Source organism: Pseudophryne corroboree, chromosome 11 (genome assembly GCF_028390025.1).
Source record: "Pseudophryne corroboree isolate aPseCor3 chromosome 11, aPseCor3.hap2, whole genome shotgun sequence".
NCBI classification, from domain to species: domain Eukaryota; kingdom Metazoa; phylum Chordata; class Amphibia; order Anura; family Myobatrachidae; genus Pseudophryne; species Pseudophryne corroboree.
In genome coordinates, this window is record NC_086454.1 from 343,290,070 (window position 1) to 343,309,153 (window position 19,084).

Here is a 19,084-nt window from a genome sequence, read left to right on the forward strand (position 1 = left end):
GTGTGTCACCTCCAAGGCCCAGATACGAGGGTGGCTCAGTAAGTAAGGTAACGACCTCTCACCTGTGCGATGTTCTCTATATCATTCTGATTCCCCGCCAGAGCGGGCGGACCGCGGCTTCCCCTCACGGCTATTACACTGTGCCTCATATCAGCCATACTGTCCCAGCATCAGGTGTAAGATGGCGGGGCTGGCGAACACATGGGGGTCTATTCATGAAGCAGTGAAAAGTGTGGAGAAGTGAGCCAGTGGAGAAGTTGCCCATGGCAACCAATCAGCTGCTACGTATCTGATTACACTACGCACCTCACTGTGTGACCATGTGTACGCCAGCCCCGCCATCTTACACCAGATGCACTACGCACCTCACTGTGTGACCATGTGTCCACCAGCCCCGCCATCTTACACCTGATGCACTACACACCTCACTGTGTGACCATGTGTCCGCCAGTCCCGCCATCTTACACCTGATGCACAACGCACCTCACTGTGTGACCATGTGTCCGCCAGCCCTGCCATCTTACACCTGATACACTACGCACCTCACTGTGTGACCATGTGTCCTCCAGCCCCACCATCTTACACCTGATCACACTACACACCTCACTGTGTGACCATGTGTCCTCCAGCCCCGCCATCTTACACCTGATGCACTAGGCACCTCACTGTGTGACCATGTGTCCGCCAGCCCCGCCATCTTACACCTGATGCACTACGCACCTCACTGTGTGACCATGTGTCCTCCAGCCCCACCATCTTACACCTGATCACACTACACACCTCACTGTGTGACCATGTGTCCTCCAGCCCCGCCATCTTACATCTGATGCACTACGCACCTCACTGTGTGACCATGTGTCCGCCAGCCCCGCCATCTTACACCTGATGCACTACGCACCTCACTGTGTGACCATGTGTCCTCCAGCCCCGCCATCTTACACCTGATGCACTAGGCACCTCACTGTGTGACCATGTGTCCTCCAGCCCCGCCATCTTACACCTGATGCACTACGCACCTCACTGTGTGACCATGTGTCCGCCAGCCCCGCCATCTTACACCTGATGCACTATGCACCTCACTGTGTGGCCATGTGTCCGCCAGCCCCGCCATCTTACACCTGATGCACTACGCACCTCACTGTGTGACCATGTGTCCTCCAGCCCCGCCATCTTACACCTGATGCACTACGCACCTCACTGTGTGACCATGTGTCCGCCAGCCCCGCCATCTTACACCTGATGCACTACGCACCTCACTGTGTGACCATGTGTCCGCCAGCCCCGCCATCTTACACCTGATGCACTACGCACCTCAGTGTGTGACCATGTGTCCGCCAGCCCCGCCATCTTACACCAGATACACTACGCCCCTCACTGTGTGACCATGTGTCCTCCAGCCCCGCCATCTTACATCTGATGCACTACGCACCTCACTGTGTGACCATGTGTCCGCCAGCCCTGCCATCTTACACCTGATACACTACGCACCTCACTGTGTGACCATGTGTCCTCCAGCCCCGCCATCTTACACCTGATGCACTACGCACCTCACTGTGTGACCATGTGTCCGCCAGCCCCGCCATCTTACACCTGATACACTACGCACCTCACTGTGTGACCATGTGTCCTCCAGCCCTGCCATCTTACACCTGATACACTACGCACCTCACTGTGTGACCATGTGTCCGCCAGCCCCGCCATCTTACACCTGATACACTACGCACCTCACTGTGTGACCATGTGTCCGCCAGCCCCGCCATCTTACACCAGATGCACTACGCACCTCACTGTGTGACCATGTGTCCGCCAGCCCCGCCATCTTACACCTGATGCACTACGCACCTCACTGTGTGACCATGTGTCCGCCAGCCCCGCCATCTTACACCTGATGCACTACGCACCTCACTGTGTGACCATGTGTCCGCCAGCCCCGCCATCTTACACCTGATACACTACGCACCTCACTGTGTGACCATGTGTCCTCCAGCCCCGCCATCTTACACCTGATGCTGGGACAGTATGGCTGATATGAGGCTCAGTGTAATGGCCGTGAGGGGAAGCAGGGGTCTCCCTGCTCTGGCCTGGCGGGGAATAGAGAACATTACACAAGTGACAGGTCTGTCACCTTACTTATTGAACCACCGTCGTATATCCACTGCACAGCACTGGTCTACATAGGATAACTAGGCACAGGCTGGGTGGGTTAGCAAACGCAGGCTTGGACTGGCCCGCAGGGGTACAGGGGAAACCACCGGTAGGCCCCACTGCCAGGGGCCCCACCTCCTGCTCTAAGGATCAGATTCCAAACTGTGCACTTGAATTATACATTATACATATGTTACATTATACTGGACTATGGTGTATTTTCTTTCTACAGTGCATTGCTGTTATTAATCTGGTACATTATCATGCATGCAGCAGCTGAATTTACTGAATTTAATGAAGGGGCCCAGAATAGATGTTGCACTCTATAATGGTTACTCAAACCAATGAGGTGGCAGGCCACACCCCCTCTGCAGACTGGCCACATCCCTAAACATGGGCCCCTACAGGGCCCTACATGCCCCAGTCCGACACTGAGCTAACGTTTACAGCATATGATGCATTCACATAGATTAAACAGGAAACTGGCCTCGGCAAAGTCGTTTCAAGGGGATGAAGTGAATTATAATGGTCAGTATATAGTTATAGGGCGCTGTCAGAGGAATGCCTGCCTACTGTGGTTCCCAGGCATTACAGTGACCAGACAGGAGAGGCTTCCACAGGGGAGTTGTCCAGTCCTGACTCCAGAGACTCCAAATTCCTGTAACAAACCGTGACCGTGCCCTGATGATATATAACTGCACTGATGATATATAACACGTCTGACATGCAATAAATAAAGTGTTCTAAATGACCTGGAACAGGTTAAGCATTCAGTGTTGTGCTGCAGCAGAGAAACAGACTGAGCACACATTATCTGTGAGAGAGAGTTGGGAGATAAGCGAGTTAATGAGTAACCCAGCCAGTGCCCAGAGTGAAGGGCACGGGCGCACCTGACTGAGGGAGTCACTCCTGGCAGTACAGCTTATCAGCATAGAAACGTAGGGGGCTGAAGTCCATAGACTTCTGTGTGTCTGCACTGAGCATGGATCAAACGCTTTGCAACGCTCAGAGGGAGGACCCTCTTTGTCGCTGAGCGCAAGGACGAGGCCTGTGTGCTGTACGCTCACATTGCTAGGTGACACAGAACGCACCTCCACGCACACACAAGCGCTGGTGACGGGGTTGGTAAACGCTCCTATTGCTGCGGGCAAACTCAAAGGTCACAATAATTGTCTGTCCTATTATTTAAAGTAAAAAACTTTTGAAAAAGTTCAGCATATCCTAAACTGGACACATGGGCCGGGATGTAACGGGAGCCGAGTTTTGCATATGGGAAAAAGTCGGACAAACTCGGACATTATAGTGTGCATCTTTTTCCCGGAACTTGGCCAATGTAATGGCGTGCGTCTTTTACGTTCACAATGCAAATTGGATCCGACTTCTGACGGGATATTTAGACCAAGATACGTCAAATTTTTTTTCAGACCAACTGGAAAGCGTCTGTTATTTTATAATTTGCACAGTGATAGAACGTCACCCATTGGCACCCAAAAGTCCCATGATTAAAGCAGCACACACCCTAAATAAACCCAGTCACAGTCTTCCAGGACGCACTGATTGAAATGATATGCGGCATGGCTACATTCTGTGTGTAATAGCGGCTATATCAGCATACCTAATTATGTTACAGTGTTTGGCTGGAATACATTGTAGCATAACATTTTGTATGCAGATACAGCCGCTATTACACACAGAATATGCTGCATATTATTTTAAGGTGGAGCTGCTTGTGCGTCCTGTTAGCATTTTGCTCCAATATATCGGCTGAGTTCTATGCTTAACATGGGCAAAACATCTGGATCCAACTTTTTCCAGGCCGCTGTACTTTAGAGCAGAAAGCGTCCGAGTTTTCATGTACTTGGCCACTAATGCATTGGCCGACTTTGCAAACTGTCCGACTTTTGCAGCTATTTCCATGAAAGTTGCTAGTTTCTGCAGACTCGCTCGCCCGCCTAAGATCCTGATGCACAGCCACACGTAAAGCAAGCACACCTGCAGACACACTGCGTGCTTGAAAATGGCTCTGCATCTATGCGGCCGCACCGCACCTATACAGGCTTGGACTGGCCGACATGGGCACAGGGGAAACCACCGGTGGGCCCCATTGCCTGGGGGCCCCACCTCCTGCTCTAAGGATCAGGTTCTAGACTGTGCACTTGAATTATACATTATACATATGTTACCTTATACTGGACTATGGTGTATTTTCTACAGTGCATTGCTGTTATTAATCTGGTACATTATCATACATGCAGCAGCTGAATTTACTGAATTTAATGAAAGGGCCCAGACGTTGCACTCTCTAATGGTTAGTCAAACCAATGTGGTGGCAGGACACCCCCCCTCTGCAGACTCGCCACACCCCTAAACATGGGCCCCTACCACTGAATCCCCACAGTGGGCCCTACATGCCCCAGTCCGACACCACACCTATACATCCGCAGCGCGGATTTGCACTACTCTACATGTGTGACTCCGACTAGCCCCACAGATACGCTTAGAACATTCGCCTCGGAGGCACGCACACTGCTTAAAAACGACAGCGGCGACCATTTTGTGAATCAGGCCCTACGTTTAGAAAAGGTTAAATCTGATGATCTTTAGTATTGTCAATTGTGATTGGCCCTCACACATCACGCCCCACAGCCCAGCTTGTGATTGGTCCTCACACATCCCGCCCCACAGCCCATCCTGTGATTGGCCCTCACACTTCCCGACCCACAGCCCGGCCTGTGATTGGCCCTCACACATCCAGCTTTAATACATGGTGTAACACCCTGGCGGATGTGCACAGAGGGGACACAAGTGTCGGCACGCTGCGTTCCAGGTAATTTGCAGTATTCTCTCTTAATTCTCAGGAATGTGTGGAGCGGCTGGAGGCTAATCCCACGTCTGTGTTATATCATTGTTTGGGTCATGTGGAATTACCACAAAGTGCTGTAAATCTTTTTTTAAAATAAAGAATTTATTTAAGAAAAAAAAAATCAGCAATATCTGTATATGTTTAACTATATACTGCCTGCTGCCTTGCAGAGAGATAAAGTGGGCGGCGATAAAGCACTAGCCAATCAGCCTACCTGTTATTTTTTAAACAAAGCCTGTGACATGGCAGGTCGGAGCTGATTGGTTGGTAGTTTATCTATCTATACTTTATCACGCTCCATGGCTTAGTACATCTGCTCCATAGACCTCTAGGAGCCTGGGGATCTGTCTCTCACCTGTACGTTACTAGCTCCTGACACTCTTGTAGAGTTAGCGTTGCAGCTGCAGCAATCACTACCATGTAAAGCAAAGCCCTGCGAGACTCTCCCACGCCCATGCGTGCTACGGTCAGGTGGAACACGCTGTAAGGTGCACGTTCCCTCCCCCATACAGGAAACATGAGGACTAGGAGAAAGGTGATCCTTTATTTACAGAGTAAAACAGAGGTGCGAGATGTTCTGCTGCTCACTCACGTCCCTGGTCTGATCTAGAGGGAGGGCCGGGCCGCAGCGCACGCCAAGCTGCCCTCACATACACGGGCCTGGCGGTCCAAAATCACTACAAATGTGGGTCCAAAGTAATCACCCAGTCCAACCGAAACACAAACAAACTTGGGCCCAGATTTATCACATCTTGGAGAGTGATAAAGTACCAACCAATCAGCTCCTAACTGTCATTTTTCAGACACAGCCTGTAACATGGCAGTTAAGAGCTGATTTGTTGGTACTTTATCACTCTCCAAGGAGTGATAAATCTGGGCCTTGAGGTAAGTTTGATCGGGACAGTTACTCGTGGCACCCAACGTGACCGCGGTCATCAGGGGACATTTCACCTTTGCCGTCCGTCCACATGCGTTGTGTGGGATCTTCAATGCTTTGTAACCCTAAATGAGTCACAGACACAGCGCGCCAGCCTATATATCAGGTATTATGTGGAAACGTTTCTGCACCAACAGTAAGCACCATGGTAGACGCAGGTCGCCCAGAACTGGACTCCTAGGTTGTTAATACGCTATACGGATTGCTACGGTGCCCACGTGGGTAACCCTCTCTGCAGGGCGCTGCGGCAGATGTGCGCTATATAAGTAACTATTAATAAATAAACCTGTGTGCAGTTTGGCCACAATATAGAGACCAAAGCCACTCCAAATTAGCAAACGTTAAAGGGGATTTCCACTCTTTAATACTGTAATTTTTGTGATTTAGGGGTACATTTACTAAGCAGTGATAAGAGCAGAGAAGTGAGTCAGTGGATAAGTTTCCCCATCAACCAATCAGCAGCTCTGTATCATTTTATAGTATGCAAATTATAGATGTTACTTCAGTGCTGATTGGTTGCCATGGGCAACTTCTCCACTACCTCACTTCTCAGCTCTTATCACTGCTTAGTAAATGTACCCCTTAGTGTGTGTGCCCCCGACAGACCTCCATTCGCTGTATTTAGGAGGGTCCCTGCACCCACATTAATCTAGGAACCCTGACCATCATCTTCCTCAGATGGCTGACTGCGGTTCTAAGTGAAAGACAGCTTCTGATTGGAGGATACTTCCTTTACCAGCAGCGGACGTTCAGTAACAGCGCTACACTGGATCTTTTCTGTCATGGAGGTAGCAGGGCAGCACTGAAGGGGGTCAGGAGAATGGCGAGCATCTCCCAACGTAATAATACAGAGAACAAAGGGGGATTTACTAAGAAATGTAGTTAAAGAGTAAATGAATGAATGTAGCTTATAAGTGGTTAGACAAATGTTCCAATGACGAGGGGTAAATTAGGCCCAATGGGGAAAATCTTGGAGACTGGCTAAAGAATGGGTATTATACCCACACCCACTCTACAGTAACCACACCCACTCTACAGTAACCACACCCACTACAGTAACTCTGTACAAGTGCATCGAGCGCCATATAAAGTTCCAATCACTATATATACACAGTTATACTAATAGATGTATAATAAAATAATACCTTCACCTGCCGGGGAACTCACAATAGTGTATTGTCCAGGGCCCGTTTTACGCATACGCTGGTTACGCAGCTAAGGCGCAGCATAGAGGAGGGCGCCCTACTTAGGTGCGCCAGCGATATCTGTAACACTGACCATTCCTGACACGCCCTAATTAGTAGCGCCTACTCGGAGACTCACCGTGCATGCAGTGATGTTGGCGCCGCCGCGCTATGTCCGGCAGCGTACCCCACTACAGTAATGTGAAGAAACATAAAATAAACTACTGCTCCCAGAATCCCTTGCTTCCAGACAGCAAGGGCTGCTGGGAGCGGTAGTTTATTTTGAGATTCTTCACATTACTGTACATGCAAAATAAACTACCGCTCCCAGAAGCCCTTGCTGTCCGGCTACTAGGAGCAGTAGTTTATTTTGAGATTCTTCTTCTTCTAGTACTATAGTGCGGTGCCGGACATGGCGGAGGCGCCAACACCACTGGCTGCTTTGCGAGTCTCCGGGCACAGGGGGCATATCAGGTAATACAGTACTGTGATTAGATTAATATGTAAGGGGAAGTATTAAAGTGGGCAAAATATCTAAGGGGAACTTATACAGTGGGCAAATGTGTACGGGGCACTTATATAGTGGGCAAATGTGTACGGGGCACTTATACAGTGGGCAAATATGTAAGGGGCACTTATACAGTGGGCAAATGTGTAAGGGGCACTTATACAGTGGGCAAATGTGTAAGGGGCACTTATACAATGGGCAAATGTGTACGGGGCACTTATACAGTAGGCAAATGTGTACGGGGCACTTATACAGTGGGCAAATGTGTAAGGGGGCACTTATACAGTGGGCAGATGTGTAAGGGGCACTTATACAGTGGGCAAATGTGTAAGGGGCACTTATACAGTGGGCAAATGTGTAAGGGGCACTTATACAGTGGGCAAATGTGTAAGGGGCACAACAACTGGGCTTTTACAATGAGACCACGCCTCCTTAATTTTTTCAGGCACGTGCAGAAGTGCTTAGGTGGGCGCCAAAGTATTTATTCACTTATCAAATAATTTGGCCTTGGGCCGGCCTTGGTATTATCTATGACAGTGGTTCCCAAACTGGGTGCCACGGCGTCCTCAAGTGCCTCGGAGATCTTGCAGGGGTGCCCTGGGTAGGTGGTCCAGGACCAATTCAAATGATTTATATTTAATATATTTGGCAAAACCAATACCGGGGGCTTGAAAAATAACTATGTGGACAAACAGAAGTGAATCCTGCCCCTCACCGCATAACTGAACCCTCAGGGTGACATATAAACACACAGACACCTTTATTTAATGTTTTTTTTTGTGAACGTCTCAATAAGAAACGTTAGGCCTAGGGGTGCCATGGCAAAACTCTTGATTCTCTAGGGTGCCGGGGTTTAAAAAAACGTTTGGGAACCACTGGCCTATGAGATACATCCAACCTACCAACGAGCGACACTGGGGACCTGGTTGGTGAGTTAAATATTCAGCTGTTCCCAAGGACAGTTGGGAAATTAGGATATTCTTCTCAAGTACAGTAAACATTTTGGGGGAGATGCGTCAAGCAGTAAAAAGAGTGAAGTTGCCCATAGTAACCAATCAGCTGCCAGCTATTGTTTTATAGAATGTATTCATAAATGCTTCCGCAAAGATGATTGGTTGCCATGGGCAACTTCTCCACTGGTCCACTTCCCCAGTCTTTCACTGCTCGGTACACCTCCCCCATACATAGTCTCAGCTCTGGAAATGCCTGCAAGCTTACACAGCTCCAGGTTTAGATCAGGGCAATAGATCATAGAGACAGAGGAGGATGCCTGGCCAAACATGTCTGCACTTACACTCCCTAGGCTGTGACATTCCGCCTCAGGGGTGAGCAGAGAATCAGTTTGAAGCTCAGCCACAGCCAGGAAGAAGGAAGCAAAAAGTATTCCAAGAAGAGACGATTTACTTTCACTTTGGTAAATGAGATGAGACATTTGTTCTGCGTTACACAGCGGGCTTTTGGCTCAGATCTGGGATTTTGAGCATCAGCAGTTCCCAGCGCGTCCATAAATGTCCAAGCCAATCAGAGTGTTGCGTTAGAAGTCGCTCAGTAGCCGAGGAAAGACGTGCGCTGTGAACCAACAGACTCGCTCCAAAATATAAATAAACAATAAAAATGTATTTCTAATAATTTGGGGTAACTGAAATATTAGTGACCTATAATAATTATTTTTTTACGTCAAACCTGGTGACAATGGGGGTCATTCCGAGTTGATCGCTAGCTGCCGTTGTTCGCAGCACAGCGATCAGGCTAAAAAAATGGGCATTTCTGCGCATGCCTCACAATGCGCACGCGCGACGTGCGGGTACAAAGTCCGTTGTGGTTGTGCACCGGTTCTAGCGAAGTTTTCAGTCGCACTGACGGCCGCAAGAAGATTGACAGGAAGGGGGCGTTTCTGGGTGTCAACTGACCGTTTTCAGGGAGGGTTTGCAAAAACGCAGGCGTGTCTGAAAAAACGCAGGCGTGGCTGGGCGTTCGCTGGGCGGGTGTGTGACGTCAAATCCGGACACGAATAGGCTGAAGTGATCGCAAGCGCTGAGTAGGTTCAGAGCTACTCAGAAACGGCACAAACTGTTTTTGCAGAGCTCGGCTGCACATGCGTTCGCACTTCTGCTAAGCTAAAATACACTCCCCAGTGGGCGGCGGCATAGCGTTTGCACGGCTACTAAAACTAGTCAGCAAGCGATCAACTCGGAATGAGCCCCAATGGTCCTTATTCAGGTGTGTTAGCAAACCAAAAAAAGCACCCTAATAGGCAAAACCATGTTGCAGTGTAGGTGGAGCAGATGTAACATGTGCAGAGAGAGTTAGATTTGGGTGGGGTGTGTTCAAACTGAAATCTAAATTGCAGTGTAAAAATAAAGCAGCCAATATTTACTCTGCACAGAAACAAAATAACCCACCCAAATCTAACTCTCTCTCTGCACATGTTACATCTGCCCCCCTGCAGTGCACATGGTTTTGCTAACAACGCTGAATAACCCCCAATGTCCATGTTATTCTGTAATACAATGACTGTAAAAGTCTTTTCCTCTTACACTGAAGATATTCCCTACAAACCAGGGCAAGGCAAGGACTTATCGTTTCATTTTCCAGACGCCCTGGGGAACAGAATGTGACCCAACTGGTTTCTTACCAGTGTTCCAGGACGGCCCACAATACACACCCGTGACCGCGGCGGGCCTGTGGTAACAAGTCACTATATGGCTCTAGTCATTGAAGTCAGAGAGCTCCAATGCAAACAAAACACAAACGTGTGAAAGGACAGTATGCCATATGCCTGTTGTACACCCATAAGGAGAACTTGGAGCGCAATCTCTGGTGTAGACGTTAATCTCTGGATGTATTATTCATACCCTACACAGTATCATGGCTTATATTTTATTTACAGGTTTCTCTTTTACAGGATTTGCTAATTCGGTTTGCGCAGCGGAAAGTTCCCCCACTGGCAGTGACGCATCAAAGTTATTTCCTATAGATTATAACATTACGAGCAGGACCCTCCTTCCTCTATGTCTGTCTGTTATTACTCAGTTTTGTTTTATCAGTGTTTCCAATTGTAAAGCGCAACAGAATTTGCTGCGCTATAAAAGTAACTTAATAAATAAATGTCACAAATTGTGCTAAAACCAATAAGAAAAGCTATTGTTATTACTCCCAATTGCGCATGACTGCATCTGAGTCTGGAGGTCGCAATTTGCGCGGGCGACTGCGGGCAGTACTATCCGCTACAGACATTTCTGCTCAAACATATTCGTACTGGTTCATGCATGACCAGACGTGTTCCTCTTGATAACTGCAGCTCCAGTTTTGTCATCTTTAAGAATGTATTGTGAAATGTCACGCTGGCTGGAATAGCCGGAGAGTCCCTTCCAAATAAATTCATGATGAACCCTACCCGGCAGGTAACGACGGGGCATTAGCTGAACGCTGTCTGCTGGTGGAAAGCACCTTGTATAAACCTGATCTATAATGGCATAATCTTCCTTACCCTAGGCAAATACAAACATAAAATAGTGTAATACAAAGCTATAAAACCGAGTAATGGGGGTCATTCCGAGTTGTTCGCTCGCAAGCTGCTTTTAGCAGCTTTGCACACGCTAAGCCGCCGCCTACTGGGAGTGAATCTTAGCTTATCAAAATTGCGAACGAAAGATTAGCAGAATTGCGAATAGACACTTCTTAGCAGTTTCTGAGTAGCTCCAGATTTACTCGGCATCTGCGATCAGTTCAGTCAGTTTCGTTCCTGGTTTGACGTCACAAACACACCCAGCGTTCGCCCAGACACTCCTCCGTTTCTCCAGCCACTCCCGCGTTTTTCCCAGAAACGGTAGCGTTTTTTCACACACTCCCATAAAACGGCCAGTTTCCGCCCAGAAACACCCACTTCCTGTCAATCACATTACGATCACCAGAACGAAGAAAAAACCTTGTAATGCCGTGAGTAAAAAATCTAACTGCATAGCAAATTTACTTGGCGCAGTCGCACTGCGGACATTGCGCATGCGCATTAGCGACTAATCGCTCCGTTGCGAGAAAAAAAATAACGAGCGAACAACTCGGAATGACCCCCAATGCACTAACGTTCAGATCATACGCTTTAGGTTTCGTATAATTGCGTTGAAGTTAAATGGCGCAAAAAATACGTAAGCAGGGCTGTTAACACAAATAGGCCCAAACGGGCATCATAAAGGTGCAAAAGTAATTTATATACAAAACACTAAAAAGTAATTAGTCAGATTTACACCTAAATAACAGATACAGTCATCACTTATTCTCGCCAGCCTCTGGCACGGAACGCACACATGTTTATGAAGGAAGAATGACCGGGAACATGGAGTCTCAGTAAGAAATGACTGAATTATACATGTAGTTCACGTGATCCGGCTTAGTACAGCGGCACGCTCTGATGGTATAATGAGGCTGCATTGCACAGCTCCACCCCTGGGAGGTTGAAGTGCAATTATGTCATTGCTTTTATAAAGGAGCAGCCACTATAGAAACTCTGCGAGCCAATCAGAACGGACTATAGTGACACAAACGTGGCTCAGCCTGGCCTGGGAGCAGGTAATTAGGACACTGCAGTCATTCCGGTTTATCAATTCAGACTTTTATCACTATTGAGTTGATTCTCTTAATTGCCTTTTGCCGCAGTCACACCTGCGTCTTTATACTTATACCGCTACAAGTCCTTCCCCGGTGTACATCCGTGCGCCCGAATGTGCGAAGACTAAGACCCACTGTCAGTGTCCGTAGGAGCAAAAATACCGCTTGCTGCGTATTTAGCCGTCGCCATCGGTCGCCCAATCTATTGCAGCTTCTCCATCTCAGTATGGCGTCCTATGTAAGCGTTCATGTACGCAACATCTGTGCGGCTTTTTAGCCACCCCCGTGTCCGCACCCAGGAACGCCGATTACATTTCTGCTACCGTATCTGTACTGCGACTCTGTACATACAAAATCAGGACGCAGGCGCAGATAAATAAACATTGCCCAACTGCATGAATAGCAAAATAGCATCTGACTCACAATCAGGCCTTACGTGCTATTATAACCCATATGTCACATATAGGAGAGTAACCCTGCCCACAATGATAACAGTGGTCCCTGCCCACAATGATACTACTAGTCCCTGCCCACAATGATACCACTAGTCCCTGCCCACAATGATACCACTAGTCCCTGCCCACAATGATACCACTAGTCCCGGCTGCTTGATCTCCCCAAAATATCCCATAAATCTCCTGTAGTGCCAGTGACAGAAGAATGTGGACAATTGATTCCGTGGCATGGGGTGGGGTGGGCGTGGGGCAAATTACATCACACAGATGACACAAAGAAGAGCAATTAACATATAATATTACCATGAAAGGAAGAGGTAAACAAAGACTGTCAGGCCAAGAATAGAAACTGTTTATCTCGAGGGGCAATAGAGCCCCCCCAACAAGCCCCCAGTCTGATAACTGTCTCTCTTCTAGCACATGTAACACAGAAGCAGAATGATAACTCCATAGCAGAATGATAGCTCTTCCCTTGCCATACAGCATTTGGTGTGTGTCGGTGACATGACTTACCTTGTCCCACTACAGTTCCAGCTTTCAGGGACTTGGGTACAGAGAATTGGTAATTACTGTCTGTAAACTCCACCATGCAGAAATGCCATTCAGCCAGTCCTCCAGCGATCTGCCACGGGGGAGAAGAACGCTGATTTACTGGTGGAATAATCCCAAATATCACAGCAGGCACACAGGTAACCCCCCCCCCGCTCTGCTAAGGTAACATGAACACTACCCCTATCATCTAATGCAGAATTGCCATGGCCTAAAGCCTCCTAATTACAGCAGAATGGGTAACACAGTGATACTACAATAAGTACAGACATTATCTGGGGGACCTGGAGGTGGGACGTCTATACGCGGGGGTCCTGTACAGCACCTGGTACTCAGGTGGGCGGGTGGGGGGGGGGGGGGGGGGTCCCTGTACCAATGTACCCAGAGACAAGGACACAGCTGGCGCTCAATGGGGAATACAGGGTAAATGTCAGTAGATCAGACTCCCCAGGCAATGACATGGCAATATGACTACAGATCACTATGGTGGATGAGCCAGGTACCTCCAGTTATGATAGATCTAGACTTGCCAGGTGTGCTGGGACCTGTAGTTCCACCACAGCCAGCAAATTACAGGTCGCCTTAGCCTGGTCTAGGTGCAGCAAGGCCAAGTTACACAAGTAGGTAAATGTTACTAGCAATTCCTAACTTTACTGAGTCACTGGGGGAGGGGAGGGGGGAGTTATGGGGGTCATCTGTTACATTTTGGGACCATTCAGCCCAATGAGGTCCTGTTATTGGGGTCACTGATTCTGCTTTGTACATACAATTCCAGGACACACACAATGACACACATTTCCAGGACACACAAGTCAGGCAGCTGTTACACACCCTCCTGATACAATGAATAAAAGAGACATTTGTATATTCTGGACAACATGTAAAAGAGAAGCGAGAAGAAGAGGGAAATCCTGATTCCTGTGGCCCCTAGCAGAGTACAGTCCTGAGGGCCACACAGGTAGGTCAGGGGTCCCCAGGCAGCAGCACAAGAGAGCAAGGAGGGGGGGCACTGACCTGCAGGAGGAGAAGCAGCAGCGCAGCTCCCGGCCTCTTACTCATCCCCATGGGGGGCTCCAGCTGAGGGGTTTCCAGTTGAGGGGACTCGGAGGTGGCTCAGGTGCGGGGTCCCGGCTGTGCGGCTGCCCGATCACTGTGACTGTCCCGGCTGCTGCTGCGGCGGCTCTCTGCTCTCCTGTGGGCGGGGCTTGTCCCAGGTGCGGTCACCTGGAGGCAGGTAGCGGTGTCACTGCAGGTAGGAGCGGTATCAGGGCTGCAGTGAGTCACGGCCGGGAGTTTCACTCATACACAGAGGAAGTGACAGTGTCATACATTGTGTAGTAACTATGTACAGCTGCCTCTTATGTCTGACCCTGTACTGATAAGGAGCTTTCATTTCATTGAATATATATATAATCTATATCTTTAAACTTTATAATTGTACACCTGTATGAATCATTATAAGCCATTAGTGAAAGACAAATGCATTTGTGTTTTCTATATTGCACGGACAAAGGGCGTGCGATGGTTAAGGGGTCGTAGCCCCTTGCAGCGGCGTGAACAGCGCACGCAGGGCCTGATGAATCACCTAGTAGGTGCTGTGGTTGGGGGAGGGGCGGGTGCGGGGGGGGAGATGCGGATGGGGTCCAGGGGAAGGGAAGGGGTGGTTGCTGGGGTGCTGTTGCTGGGGTGCTGTGGGCAGAGGCGTAGCTAGGGTTTTTGGAGCCCCCCCCCCCCCCCAAAAAAAAACACACCAAAAGAAGTATGTGCGTGCGCCTTCGGCGCGCGCGTGTTAAAAAAATGGGCGTGGCCACACACCAGAAGGGGTGTGTCCACGCACCAGAAGGGGTGTGGCCACTGAAAATGGCCCACAGTGCCAGTTACATTGCCCCACAGTGCCAGATACATTGCCCCACAGTGCCAGATACATGCCCCACAGTGCCAGTTACATTGCCCCACAGTGCCAGATACATGCCCCACAGTGCCAGATACATGCCCCACAGTGCCAGATACATGCCCCACAATGCCAGTTACATTGCCCCACAGTGCCAGATACATGCCCCACAGTGCCAGTTACATTGCCCCACTCAGTGCCAGATACATGCCCCACTGTGCCAGTTACATGCCCCACAGTGCCAGTTACATGCCCCACAGTGCCAGATACATGCCCCACAGTGCCAGTTACATTGCCCCACTCAGTGCCAGATACATGCCCCACAGTGCCAGTTACATTGCCCCACTCAGTGCCAGATACATGCCCCACTGTGCTCCCCCCCCCCCCCCCCCGGTCACTCAGCGCTTGTTGATATGTGAGGGGAGGAGAGCGCAGCGCCTCTCCTTCCCCTCACCGCTCCAGGTCTCCGGCGGCTGTGTGGTGCCAGTCGGCTAGCCAATCAGAAGTCGCGGACCGGCAGCCAATCAGGAGCCGGTCCGCAAGCTCTGATTGGCTAACGCCGCCGGAGACCGGACACACGCAGCGCTGCTGGCAGCGCTGCTAGTGCTGGCAGCGGCGGTGAGGGGAGGGAGAGACGCTGCGCTCTCCTCCCCTCACATTTCGGCGTGACGGGGGCAAGTGGGGCATGATGCCCTGGCCGCCGCCGCCGCCCCCCTCACCTGGGCCTGCCAAGGCGCCCAGGGCACGTGCCCCACTCACCCTACCCTTGTTACGCCTCTGGCTGCGGGTGGTGGAGGGGGTCCAAAGCCATCACGGGTGGTGGAGGGGGGGGGTGTCGCGGATTGGGCCTGGAGATACTGCGAGTGGGGGAGGGGCGGGGGTGCTGCCAGTGGGGGAGGGGGTCCGGTGCCACCACAGGTGGGGGAGGGGGAGTGTGGGGGTGTCGCGGATGGGGTGCGGAGGTACTGCGAGTGGGGGAGTGGCGGGTGCTGCGGGTGAGGGAGGGGCGGGTGCTGTGGGTGGGGGAGGGGCGGGTGCAGGGGTGCTGCGGGTGGGGGAGGGGGTCCGGAGCTACCGCGGGTGGTGGAGGGGGCTGTGGGTGTCCCGCGGATGGGTGAGGGGCAGGTGCGTGGGTACCACGGGTGGAGGAGGGGGCCGGAGCCACCACGGGTGGGGGAGGAGCGGTTGAGGGGGTGCCATGGGTGGGTGCGGTGGTGCTGCGGGTGGGGGAGGCATCCGGAGCCACCGCGGGTGGTGGAGGGGTTTGTGGGGGTACCGTGGATGGAGCCCGGAAGTACTGCGAGTGGGGGAGGGGCGTGTAATGCTTCTCCTCCTGTCAGCAGCTGGGCTGCTGTCCTCCCTTTGGCAGTGGCTCTCCCAGAGACTCGCACAGCAGCCAGTCACTATTGTTAGCGCCGGTGTCCCAACGCGCCGCATTGCAGAGAAGAAGATGCACTCAATAAACTACAGCTCCTAGCATGCCTTAGCTTTGGAATGCTCCTGCATTAAGGGCTGCTGGGAGCTGTAGTTTATTTAGTGCGTCTACTTCCCTGTAATGCGGCGCGTTGGGACACCGGCGCTAACAATAGTGACTGGCTGGCAGAACTGACTGACTCGCTGAATCAATGTAAAATGTGAGAGTGCTGTGCAGTGACACTGCACACCCACTGCACTGCACAGCACTGCCATCTTTTACATTGATTCAGCGTCCAGACATTACCCTCCGCGATATCACACACTCTATCCGTTACATTAACCATCTCGGGACTTCCAGGCCGGCAGCTCAGGTGCTGTGTTGCGGAGTCAGGGCCTCTGGGGATCTGGGCGCGGCTGTGGCTGGGAAGCACTTCTGTGACATCACGCGCAGAGGAGGCTCCGGGCTCAGAGAGTATGCGGCGCAGTTAGGGCTATGAAAGCCTTCCGCTGCGCCGCTTTCATACACATCTATGCCGGTGGCCGCAGCAGCTTTTGTTCCACCTGCGCCGCGGCTAGGGAGTGGGGATTGTTGATGGTGGAGGGGGCAGGTGGACTGGCAGTAGGACAGGACGCTGCAGTAAAAGGATGTTTTTCCCCCCTATCTACATCGCAGAGACTTGCTGCAGATGCAGTGGCATACCCTCCAGCTGCACCTTTTTGGCAGGTACAGGACCTTTTTTTTTATGGTCTGTACTGATTTGTGGCTCTCCAAACCTCCATTGAAAGTATAGGAAAAGGGGTGTGACCACGTCCCTTTACCCGTAACCACGCCCCCCTTTCGAATTTGTACCGATTTTTATGTGTAAATTGTTGGAGGGTATGATGCTGCAGATGCAGTGGGCCTATTTTGGGGTGTGGGGCTGAAGCTGCAGCTCCATCAGCCCCATTGTTAATCCTGCTCTGGGAACACTCAGCAGCCAAAGGGCAGAGCCTCCCATTGGATGTAACCTGTGTGGGAGGGCATTTCTCGCCCAATCAGCTGTGGGCTGGGTGTGATAGACCTGCCATTAACCCAATGAGAGCTCCTAGCCACGCCCAGCGTTAGACGCACAGGCACAGATCTAGGCTATCCTTTCAAACTTTTTCCTTGGGGCCTGCAATATATCTATGTATGCCCCTGGACCTGCTCATTGCAGTGTGGTATAAAATGAACTGGAGGGCATTCTAATGTTATATATATAATATGAACCGGGGCGCTGTAATGAGGCACAATATGAACGGGGAGCACTATATATCATAATGTGAATTGGGGGCACTGTGCGGCATAATGTGTACTGGCAGCTCTGACATGTGACATAGGGGGCAGTTAAGCACTACGGCGATTCATAAAAGAAACTAGGGCACTACTATGGGGTATAACAGTAAATAAGGCTCTACTATGGGTCAGAGAATGAACTAGGGCACTATTATAAGGCATAAAATTAACAACTGCTGCAGAAAAGTGTCTCTCTAGAAGCACTGGAACGGGGGCCCCTTCAAAATGTTGCTATGGGGCCCACAAAGTTCCGGCTACGCCCCTGTTGGGTTTGCTGATTATCCGCAGACACACCTGGAGCCACTACATATAGCACACACATGAGCAGGCGGGTTGTATCATTGTCTATACGTGTCAGTGAACCTCGCTGTTGTACATTTTGTTGGCTCAGTTCACACCAGAAAGCGGTATGTGACGCCTGTTGCGCATTGGGCGGTTACCTGTCCATGTTCGCCATTATTTCTTAATACAAATATTCCTGCATCTGCTTTTCCCACTTTCCCAGCCCAGGTTCAGAGAACTCATCATGGCAGCTCCCAATAATACAGCATTGACTGTGGGGGTCATTCCGAGTTGATCGCTCGCTAGCTACTTTTAGCAGCCGTGCAAACGCATAGTCGCCGCCCACAGGGGAGTGTATTTTCGCTTTGCAAGTGTGCGAACACCTTTGCAGCCGAGCGCAGCAAAAAAAATTTTGTGCAGTTTCTGAGTAGCTCTGGACTTACTCAGCCGCTGCGATCACTTCAGTCTTTTTGGTGCCGGAATTGACGTCAGACACCCGCCCTCCAAACGCCTGGACCCGCCTGCGTTTTTCCAGACACTCCCAGAAAACGGTCAGTTGATACCCATAAACGCCCTCTTCCTGTCAATCACCTTGAGTTCGGCTGTGCGAATGGAATCTTCGCTAAACCCATCGCCCAGCACCGTTGCACTTTGTACCCATACGACGCACCTGCGCCTTGCGGTGCATACGCATGTGCGGTTTTGCCATTTTTTTACCTGATCGCTGCGCTGCGAAAATCGTCAGCGAGCGATCAACTCGGAATGACCCCCAGTGTGTGAAGTCAGTGTGTGTTACACAAGCATTGCTCGGCTACATGTATGTGTTGTATGTATCACCGGTATGTTACACATTTAGGGGAAACCTTCAGAATTCAGCCGCTTTCCTGCAATAACTAAGCGTCCCCCAGTTGTATGAGGGTCCCTCTGGTTTGGA

At 50.5% G+C, this 19,084-nt stretch overlaps 1 protein-coding gene across 1 annotated transcript in view; it reads right to left on the reverse strand.

The window, feature by feature from the left end:
• The window catches only part of LOC134969760 (cadherin-1-like), a 92,928-nt gene that overhangs the window by 51,416 nt on the left and 22,428 nt on the right, over nt 1–19,084 (reverse strand). The window contains exons 2-3 of the mRNA XM_063945921.1: nt 14,261–14,492; nt 13,211–13,319 (exon numbers count right to left, since the gene is read on the reverse strand). Coding sequence (XP_063801991.1) covers nt 13,211–13,319; nt 14,261–14,311 — 160 coding nt within the window. The 5' untranslated portion in view covers nt 14,312–14,492. The remainder of the gene's footprint in view (nt 1–13,210; nt 13,320–14,260; nt 14,493–19,084) is intronic.